We start from the raw sequence: 11,253 nt of genomic DNA on the forward strand, positions 1-11,253 counted from the left end.
AACATTTAAAAGTAAGGTAGGCCGGGCGCGGTGGCTCACGCCTGTAATCCCAGCACTTTGGAAGGCCGAGGCGGGCGGATCACAAGGTCAGGAGATCGAGACCATGGTGAAACCCCGTCTCTACTAAAAATAGAAAAAATTAGCCGGGTGCAGTGGCGGGCGCCTGTAGTCCCAGCTACTCGGGAGGCTGAGGCCAGAGAATGGCGTGAACCCGGGAGGCGGAGCTTGCAGTGAGCCGAGATTGCGCCACTGCACTCCAGCCTGGGCGACAGAGCGAGACTCCGTCTCAAAAAAAAAAAAAAAAAAAGTAAGGTAAACACTGTGTGCTCATTACAATGCTGGGAAATCACACTATTCACAAGCCCCTAATGAGAAAGCAATCTGTTATCTATTAAAACTGAAGCATGCCTATAACTCACAACTGCAATTCCAGAAATATACTCTAGATAAACTGTGAGGGGAGAGAAGACTAAGGAGCTCACCTCAGTGCCGTTTGTACCACCACCAGTGTAACACTGACATTAACAAGTTCAACACAGGGCTAAACCCGGTGGCTCACACCTGTAATCCCAGCACTTTGGGAGGCCAAGGCAGGCAGATCACCTGAGGTCAGGAGTTCGAGATCAGCCTGGCCAACATAGCAAAAACCTGTCTCTATTAAAAATGCAAAAAATTTAGTAGGGCATGGTGTTGCAAGCCTGTAATCCTAGCTACTCAAGTGGCTAAGGCAGAAGAACGGCTTGAAGCCGGGAGGTGGAGGTTGCAGTGAGCCAAGATCGCACCACTGTGCTCCAGCCTGGGCAACACAGTGAGGACACTGTCTTCAAAAAAAAAAAAGTTCAACACAAGACAAGATAGACAAAACGTGATCACAATTAAAATAAACAAGATCTATATATAATCACAAAGATAATCTCTAATGCAAGCTGCAGAAGATTACACACTGTGTGATCTTGGCTTTATAAACTTTTTTTTTTTTTTTTTTTTTTTTTGAGACGGAGTCTCGCTCTGTCGCCCGGGCTGGAGTGCAGTGGCCGGATCTCAGCTCACTGCAAGCTCTGCCTCCCGGGTTTACGCCATTCTCCTGCCTCAGCCTCCCAAGTAGCTGGGACTACAGGCGCCCGCCACCTCGCCCGGCTAGTTTTTTGTATTTTTTAGTAGAGACGGGGTTTCACCGTGTTAGCCAGGATGGTCTCGATCTCCTGACCTCGTGATCCGCCCATCTCGGCCTCCCAAAGTGCTGGGATTACAGGCTTGAGCCACCGCACCCGGCCTATAAACTTTTTAAAACAAATTAGGGCCGAGTACGGTTGCTCACACCTGTAATCCCAGCACTTTGGAAGGCCAAGGTGGGCGGATCATCTGAGGTCAGAAGTTCAAGACCGGCCTGTCCAACATGGTGAAACCCCATCTTTACTAAAAATGCAAAAAATTAGCTGGGCATGGTGGCGGGCACCTGTAATCCCAGCTACTCGGGAGGCTGAGGCAGGAGAATCGCTTGAATCAGGGAGGCGGAGGTTGCAGTGAACCAAGATCGCACCATTGCACTCCAGCCTGGGCAACAAGAGCGAAACTCCGTATCAAAAGAGAGGGGAAAAAAAGACCTGTACATTGCTTATGGAGGCACACGCACATCTGTTAAAGTATGAAACATATACCAGGCCAGGCACGGTGGCTCATGCCTGTAATCCAAGCACTTTGGGAGGCCAAAGCGAGTGGATCACTTGTGGTCAGGAGTTCGAGACCAGCCTGGCCAACATGGTGAGATACTGAGATACTGTCTCTACTAAAAATACAAAAATTAGCTGGGTGTAGTGGCGCCCACCTGTAATCCCAGCTACCTGGGAGGCTGAGGCAGAAGAATCGCTTGAACCTAGGAGATGGAGGTTGCAGTGAGCTGAGATCACACCACTGCACTCCAGCCTGGGTGACAGAGTGAGACTCCATCTCAAAAAACAAACAAAAGCACCATACACCAGAGAGCCCCATATCAAATTCATAACGGTTGCCTCTAGGAAACATGAAAGCAAAAAGCAAAAGGACCAAGGATTGCTAGACAAAAGTGACTTCAACTTTATTCAATATTTATTAACAAATATTTACTGAAAGGCTACCATGTCCCAAGCACTGTCCTAGATCTTGGAGATACAACTGTGGATAAAAGCAGAAAATACTCTTACTTTCATAGAACTCACATTCTAAGAGAAAAGAAACACATAGATAATAGGTAAGGGGTGACACGTGCTAAGGAAGAAAAATAAAGCTGGGAGTAACAATGAATGTGATTTTAGACAGGTGGTCAAGGAAGACTTCTGTGATAAGGAAACATTTGAGCAGAAACTTGAAAGAGGCAAGAATACACCACATGCAGGTATCTGAGAGGAAACCACTACAGGGGAAGCAAGTGCAAAGGCACTGAGGCAGGAGTGTGCTTGGCAAGGAGACCAATGAGACAGACCAGAGTCAGGGAGGAAACAGGAGAGGAGCGACGGGAAATGTCAGAGATAGCAGGGGACTAGAGTAGTGGTCAAGGGCAGTCCCCAAGGTCAGAATGTTTTTTTACATATTGAAAAGGCTATGGGAAAAAAAAAAAAAAGACTTGTGACAGAGACCGTATGTGACCCACAAAGCCTACAAGGTTTACTATCTGGCCCTTTTATTAAAAAAAGCTTGGCCGGGCATAGTGGCTCACGCCTGTATTCCCAGCACTTTGGGAGGCGGAGGTGGGCAGATCACGAGGTCAGGAGTTCGAGATCCGCCTGGCCAATATGGTGAAACCCTGTCTCTACTAGAAAAAAAAAAATTTACAAAAAATTAGCCAGGCGTGGTGGCACACGCCTGTAATCCCAGATACTCAGGAGGCTGAGGTAGGAGAATCGCTTGAACCCAGGAGGCAGAGGTTGCAGTGAGCCGAGATCGCTCCACTGCACTCCGGCCCAGGTGACAGAGCAAGACTCCATTTCAAAAAAGAAAACAGAAGAGCTTGCAGCCTCCTAAACTACAGCGTGTAGGCCACGGTAAGGTCTGAGAATAGGATTCTGAATAAACCGAGGAAAGAGCAAACTTTAAGCGAGGAGTGACATGACCTAAGTATCAAAGGGAATCGCCCTGGCTGCAGTGTGAACAAGGATGACAATGGGAGAACCGTCATAAGGCTTAAGGCAAAAGAAATGAAAGATGGCACCAAAATTTTGGTCTGAGCAACTGGAAGAACACCACCACAATATACTGAGATGGAGAGACTTACCAGTAATGCTTTATTTTTTAAAAAATAGACCTAAAAAATGCAACAGAACATTGACAGCTATTATGTCAATTCTGAGTAGTGGGAATAAGAGTGCTGGTTTCATTATTCTTTGTATTTTTCTGTATGTTTTATGCAGATGTATTTTATACGTATCTTCCCTCCATATTTTCCACTACCACCCTAACCCACCAAGCCCCTGTAACTCTCACCTGAACCACTGCAACAACTCCCTTCTCCCAAGTCCTCCCTTCTCCTCCTCCAATCCATTCTCCACTCAGGAGTCAAGAATATGCTTCTTTAAAAAGCAGGGGGCAGTGGTTGAGAGTACGGATTCTGAAACAGAAGGCCTGCGTTCCAATCGCAGCTCCACCACTTGCTAGCTGTGAAATCTGAGACAAATTATTTAGCTTCCCTATGCCTCCATTTTCCAATCTGTAAATAGTAATATTATAAAGAGTTAATAAATTAAGACATAGAAAGTACGAAGGACATACAGCATCAAGCAAATATTAGCTAAAATTATTGAAATGTAAATCAAAGGAGATATTCCTGTTTAAAAATCTTTCAGCAGCTTCATGTACTTAGAATAAAATCTGCATTCCTTAGCTACTGAATGCCTGACATGGCCCCAGCCTATCTCTCCCGCTTCACTGTCTGTTCAAGCCATACAAAGCTGCTTTTAATTCTCTAGAATACTCAGCTCTTGCCAGCTCCATGCCTTTCCTTCTGTCTGGTCCACTATCCCTATAGCTTGCACTCGAAGGGCATTTCCTCAGAAGCCTTGCCTGGCCATGGGCTTTCCCTACACTTCTCCCATCCCACACTTTCTCTTCCTCAACCTCTTGTTGATTTCCTTTAACACACCTAGCATAATATGTGATTACTTTATAGATAGCTGTTTACCTCTTTTGTCTGTCTCTCCATCTAAACATGAGCTTCATGAACATGGGAAATTTATCTGTGGTATTCACCACCATTAGGCACTGATACAGTTTTGATACATGCCCCGCCCAAATCTCATGTTGAACTGTAATCCCCAATGTTGGAGGGGAGGCAACTGGATCATGAAGGCAGATCCCTCATGGCTCAGTGCTGCCCTTGCAACAGTAAGGACCCCTGAGAGCTGGTCGTTTAAGGGTGTGGCATTTCTTCCCTCTCGCTCCTGCGCTGGCCATGTGATGTGCCTGATCCTGCTTCACCTTCCACTATGAGTAAAAAGCTCCCTGAGGCCTCCTCGGAAGCCGAGCAGATCCTGGCACCATGCCTGTGCAGGCTGCAGAACCATGAGTCCGTGAAACCTCGTTTCTTTATATACAAGCCAGGCTCAGATATTTCTTTTTTTTTTTTTTTTTTTTTTTTTTTTTTTTTGAGACGGAGTCTCGCTTTGTCGCCCAGGCTGGAGTGCAGTGGCCGGATCTCAGCTCACTGCAAGCTCCGCCTCCCAGGTTCACGCCATTCTCCTGCCTCAGCCTCCCGAGTAGCTGGGACTACAGGCGCCCGCCACCTCGCCCGGCTAATTTTTTTGTATTTTTTAGTAGAGACGGGGTTTCACCGTGTTAGCCAGGATGGTCTCGATCTCCTGACCTCGTGATCCACCCGTCTCGGCCTCCCAAAAGTGCTGGGATTACAGGCTTGAGCCACCGCGCCCGGCCTAGGTATTTCTTTAGAGCAATGCAAAAACGGCATAACACAGGCACTAATAGCTCTTGTGTCATGCACAGAAGAACCTGGTATTTGGTAGAAACACTATCAATATTTGAGTAAATGACTACAGAAGAATATGCTCTAAGCATAATCTAAAAGCATCCACTTTTTAAACTCTCCAAAGTACAGTAGTTAACTTACTACAGACTGAAAAACAGACATTTTATAACCTTACACTGGATATCATGTTATCTTTCTGTTGCTGTCTTCCCAGAATATTTTCTTTGTTTTGAGACCAAGTCTCACTCCGTTGCCAGGCAGTGGCACTATCTCCGCTTACTGCAACCTCTGCCTCCCGGGTTCAAGCAATTCTCCTGCCTCAGCCTCCCGAGCAGCTGGGACTACAGGCCCATGCCACTATGCCCGGCTAATTTTTTTTTTTTTTTTTTTTTTTTTTTTTTTTTTTGAGACGAAGTCTCGCTCTATCGCTGCAAGCTCCGCCTCCCGGGTTCACACCATTCTCCTGCCTCAGCCTCCCGAGTAGCTAGGACTACAGGCGCCCGCCACCTCGCCCGGCTAGCTTTTTGTATTTTTTTTTTTTTTTTTTTTTTTTTTTGAGACGGAGTCTCGCTCTGTCGCCCAGCCCAGGCTGGAGTGCAGTGGCGCGATCTCGGCTCACTGCAAGTTCCGCCTCCCGGGTTCACGCCATTCTCCTGCCTCAGCCTCCCGAGTAGCTGGGACTACAGGCGCCCACAACCGCGCCCGGCTAATTTTTTGTATTTTTAGTAGAGACGGGGTTTCACTGTGGTCTCGATCTCCTGACCTTGTGATCCGCCCGCCTCGGCTTCCCAAAGTGCTGGGATTACAGGCGTGAGCCACCGCGCCCGGCCTGTATTTTTTTTTTTTTTTAGTAGAGACGGGGTTTCACCGTGTTAGCCAGGATGGTCTCGATCTCCTGACCTCGTGATCCGCCCGTCTCGGCCTCCCAAAGTGCTGGGATTACAGGCTTGAGCCACCGTGCCCGGCCTGCCCGGCTAATTTTTGTATTTTTAGTAGAGACGGGGTTTCACCATATTGGCCAGGCTGGTCTCGAACTCCTGACCTCATGATCTACCCACCTCAGCCCCCCAAAGTGCTGGGATTACAGGCATGAGCTACTGTGCCCGGCCATATTTTTTAATCTATAAAAATTCCCTCAAAAAAGGTGTAAAATGGGTGTTTTCTTACCAGCATACTATTTTTCTATGAAACTGCTTTCCAATTTTAGAAAAAGTAAAGATAGATTATTCAAACTTTTTTGAATTTCAAAAAATAAAAAGGCACACAGTGAAAAGTTTCCTCCCCACATATATTCCCCATCCACTCAGTTCCCATCATCCTCTCCAAACAGGTAACCACTGTTATTGGTTCCTCATTTCACCTTCCAGGGAATCTGCATGTATCAACCATCACTTCCTCTTTCAAAAAACAAGAATGGGAGCACGCAATGCATATTTTCCTATATTTTGCTCTTGTTTTTTTTTTTTTTTTGAGACAGAGTCTCACTCTGCTGCCCAGACTGGAGTGCAATGGCATAATCTCAGCTCACCGCAACCTCCGCCTCCCAGGCTCAAGCAATTCTCCTGCCTCAGCCTCCCGAGTAGCTGAGATTACAGGCGCATGCCACCAGGCCTGGCTAATTTTTGTATTTTTTTTTTAGTAGAGACAGAGTTTCACCATGTTGGCCAAGCTGGTCTCGAACTCCTGACCTCAAATGACCCACCCGCCTCGGCCTCCCAAAGTGCTGGGATTATAGGTGTGAGCCACCGCACCCCGCCTGCTCTTGTAACTTAACAAGATATTTTGGAGATCTCTCCACGTCAACTAAGAAAAGAGCTTCCTCGTTCCTTTCTACAACTTTACAACCTCATTAACCATCTGGGTATGGACTTATCTGATAAGTTCCCTGCTTGCTGATGGACACTCAAGGCAATAAATAATCTCGTACCTATGTTATCTCACACGTGTACAAATATATCTGCAGGTTAAATTCCTAGAACTGGATTGCTGGGTCAAAGGATTTACACGCCTATAATTTTTAAAGCTACTGCCTAAAGCACTTGTATCTATCAGGGTCCACCCAGAGAAAGAGACATCCAGAGCAACCATCCCTTTAAGAATCTGATATAGAGGGAATTTAATATAAGGAATTAGTGACAGGCGTGTTGGAAAAACTGAAAAGCCAAACAGGAAATGATAACCCAGAGATTAGCAACAGCAAGCTGCTGTTACCACTTCTCAAATAGAGAGTAAAAGGGAGGAGGTATTTCCAAGACTCAAAGACTAGGACCAAGGGGCAGAAGCTGGAGCCAAAAGGAGACAAGGCACCTGCCAGAGACTCTGCCTGAGGCAGACCCAGGGGAAATAACCTGTTTTCGTCCTTCCTCCTGCCATTCCTCCTGCCAGTGGCTCCCAGTGGCCAATCCCAGCCGGAAGCCAGCTGACCAAGGGCCTGGGAAATGTTGCCTGCAGGGGTGAGTCTCTGCAGGGAAAGGGCAAGAAATGGACCTGAGCCAACAGGACATGGGCTGGCCCTGCCTGTGACTAATTTACACTCCTACCCGTCAATGTTTGAAACGGCCTTGCCGTTCAAACGTTTCAAACTGGAAACAGACTTTTCACACTTGGGGGTTATCGCCTGTCTGAAGGTGAAAGGTGGGAGCTCAGTCTAGTCTTAATTTGCATGTATTTTATTATGAACAAGGCTCAGCATCTCTTCACCTGAAGCACAGACACCTACACTGATCAGGGAGTGAAGGGGACAGAGAGAGGAATGCCAATTAGAGTTAATTCACCTCGTCTGCCAGGGATGATCCATTCAGGACCATACATCAGACAGATGCCCAAAGAGGGCATGAAAACAATCCCAACGGGCCAAACTAGTCAGCCACCCTCCAAGTAGAGACTTAGCTGAAGAACTGCTCTCGAAAAACTGAAAGGCAACAAAGTCCCAAAGGAATTAAAGTGCCTTAACTACACTCTGCACACACTGTAAGGAACAATGTGTTCTCCTAATCTTGTAACCCCCTACTCCCTCCTCTTGTAACTGCCTTCCAGCCATTCACGCCACCATCCTCTCTCTCCTTATCTTGCATTGAAAGAACAATACAGTGGACAAAAAGCTAAATTAACTTATAAAAACAGCAAGTAGGAATCCATTTTTTAAGTCTTTTAATCTGACCATTAACAAAAAAAGACCTTTTCAATTATCTTTGGCCTCTGCGATAACTACTGTTGGAATAGTTTACCCTATCTTTTAAACAAGCCGAACTGACTCCCCCAGATACTGTTCAACATTATGTACCATACTCTAAAAATATACCAAAAAATGTTATGCTTTATAATCTGCTGGCAACTGAAAACGGTTTTCTTTCAAAGAGCTGAACTTTATTTTTTTAAACATGAATTTTAAAGCATTTTTTTTAAATCTAAATGGTATTAACTGTAAAGAGATATGTTAACTTCAAAACTTCCAACCGCCAAGAGTTAAATATAAGCACATAAAGTTTATACAATAATTACAATATCACTCATATTTCAAAACGTTTTCACCTGTTTCAAAAATAAATATCCTAATATTGCCAAAAATATTTTTAAGTGTCTGTCACACAGCAAGGGAGAAAGCTACTAATAAACTAAATCAATAAAGGTTAAAAGTTATTTTCCAGCACCTAACATGCTGGCTGGCATTTTGATGGGCAATCAATAAATAAATCCTCATTGTTGAATGTTCCAGTGAGATGAATTAAATGATACACTTAAAACATTCATGTCTTTGACGAGTTTTTTTTCAAATCTGAAATACACACTTATTTCAGAAACTTGGAAAATATAAAAAGAAAATAATCCATGTCACTAATTTTTATGTTGTTTAGACCATGATGTATAAAACGGCTTATTTTAATGGTTGTAAAATACTTCAATAAACTTCCCATAATTTACCTCACCATGCCCCTACTCTTGGCATTGCTGTTTCCAATTTTTTGCTATTATAAACAGCATAATACACATCTTTATATGTGAGGGGTTTAAGGTTGTTACCCTGTGATATATTCCCAGAAGAGATATTAACAACCCAAGGACAGTTTTAAGACTTTTGATATTTTATATCATGCTTTGTTACAGTACTCAAGATCTGCAAATTGCTGGAGCACATTAAAGCCGCCTTTTTTCCTCTTTATGCCTGCTTTTATCTTCAAGTCTACACTTCTTTACTCACAAAGCCCAAAGCACCTTACAAACAAAACTGCCAAGCCAGCTAGCTGCCTTGACGCTAATGTCCAACGTTTGCATATTACAGTTGTCTTTCTTTTCTAACAAGGGAAAACTGCTATGCCCAAATTGTGACAGGCAGGAAACACGACATCCACCGGGAATCCATTCCTTAGGATCTCATGGCTCCAGACGGACAGCCTGACTGTAGGAGGGTTCGCAACTCGGCTCCTTCGTTCCACAGCGCTCCCTTTTCATCAACACACCCACTCGGTGCCACAGTGCTACCCCAGCTTCAACTATGCGAACTGAACTCGCCAAATGCCATGACGGGTGCCAACTTCCCACCATCCTGGCTGCATCACGTCTTTCGGCAAAAAAAAAAATCACCCTCTGAGCAGCACTTGAATTCTAGAAGGCACCTTGATGATGAACCACTTCATCCTGAAGCATTCAATCCTGCTGATTCTTACAGGCAGCTGCTCCGGCAGCCTGTAATTAAGATTTCTCTAAACTGCTCCCTTATTACATGGGGTTCTGATGATTCTGATGATTTCTCTGTCAGCTCAAAGGAGATCTTTAGAAAAAAAAAAAAAAAGTCTAGAGAACCTCAACTTCGGCTGTTCCTGTAAAAACACGGGCATTAACCCTTTGCTTTCCAAAGCGAACACCCACTCCATACAGAGGCACGTTCTTCTGTTTTTAAAATCTAATTCCCAGCATGACCTAGCAGTCATTTGTATTCCACGAAATAATTTCCAACAAACACGATTCCTCCAGCAAGAGGAAACCGAACGTCAGGCACAAGACCACCTGGGCCACGCCGGGCACCGATCCGACCCACTCGGGAGCACACGGGGCTCCGGGCACACCTGGCTCTCCGGTCTCGCCTCGGTGCTGGGTGCAGCTCGTGACCCCCACCCTCGACCCCACGGAGTTTTTTGCTCACTCTGTCGCGTCTGCCGTTTCCTAAAACGTCTACTCTGACCTGGACTCCAGCTGGCCCCCTCCCCGTTCGAGCAAATCCAGCGACCGTTTCTGACCCAAAGCCAAGCAGACTGCCACGCTTTCCAACCGTTCCCCGGCCCTCCCCTCCTGTACCCCCGAGGAGCCTCCAGTGCAAAACTTTCCCCTCCCGGTTTCCCACCGGCTCAGCCGCTTCCGCCCACCTGAGCTGAAAGGGGGCGTCCGAAACGCCGGACTCCGGAGGGCGTGGACGCCCTTGGCGACAAGATGCGGGGAAGGTCGCCCCGCAAGGTACCCCGCCCCAGAGGGGCGGCCCCCGAATCCCGGCCCGAGACTCCGGGGCGACCCCGGCCCGCAGCAGCCCTGGCCTGGTACCCAGACCCTCGCCAGCGGCGGACGGCGACCCCGGCCCGCCCCCTCCCTTGGGCCCCCGGAGACCCCGCCGCGGCCCCGGCCCGGCGCGCCTCAGGCCTCCAGCAGGCGCCGCCGCCGCTGCCGCTGCCTCCGACCCCCTCTCCTCCGGCGACCCCCGGTCCCCGGCCCCCGACCCCAGGCCGCCCGCAAGCCCGCCACACCTCCGACACTCACCGCCACCACCCTCGCCGCCGCCGTCTTCATCCATCTTGAGGCCACTCTCGCAGCCGGCGAGCCGGAGGCCGGCAACAGAGGGGCCGAGGGCTGGGGACGCCGCCGGAGCGAGCGCGCGGGAGACCGGGCGGCTCCTCAGCTCGCGGCCCGGGTCGCGGCCGGGCCTCCTCCCGCCGGGCGGGGCCTCGCTGTTCGGCGTGCCGTCACGTGACCCATGCCCCGCCTCTGCTCGCAGTGGGTGGGGCGTGGGGCCGCGCGGCCCCGCCCTCGGGGACCGGCCGGGCCCGGCGGCGTCTGTGCTGGGGGAGGCGGTAGACCCCGCCCCTGGGGTGCGGGCCGACGTGGTGCGAGTGAAACGAAGCCCCCTCGCCCTCAGCATTCCAGTAGCCTGCGGACGGGCGTGGGGCCCCGGACACTGGAACGCAACACTCTGCAAAACCCAGTGGCCAGGGGTGCAACATACACGTGCACTGGGGGTAAAAGATCAGGAAACGAACGCATTCAGAAGTCAGGCCTGGCTAGGCTCGGTGGTTCACACCTGTATTCCAATACTTTGA

At 48.1% G+C, this 11,253-nt stretch overlaps 1 protein-coding gene across 2 annotated transcripts in view; it reads right to left on the reverse strand.

Annotated features, from left to right (window-relative positions):
- LOC105497921 (cytohesin 3) overlaps positions 1–10,848 on the reverse strand; it is a 116,294-nt gene extending 105,446 nt beyond the window's left edge. Inside the window, exon 1 of one of the 2 annotated variants that reach the window (XM_011769458.3) lies at positions 10,697–10,848. In XM_011769458.3, coding sequence (XP_011767760.1) covers positions 10,697–10,730 — 34 coding nt within the window. In that variant the 5' untranslated portion in view covers positions 10,731–10,848. The remainder of the gene's footprint in view (positions 1–10,696) is intronic. The other variant, XM_011769467.3, reaches the window with a different exon arrangement.
- Between the last annotated feature and the right edge of the window lie 405 nt (positions 10,849–11,253).

The sequence above is a fragment of the Macaca nemestrina genome, chromosome 4, assembly GCF_043159975.1.
Source record: "Macaca nemestrina isolate mMacNem1 chromosome 4, mMacNem.hap1, whole genome shotgun sequence".
NCBI classification, from domain to species: Eukaryota; Metazoa; Chordata; class Mammalia; order Primates; family Cercopithecidae; genus Macaca; species Macaca nemestrina.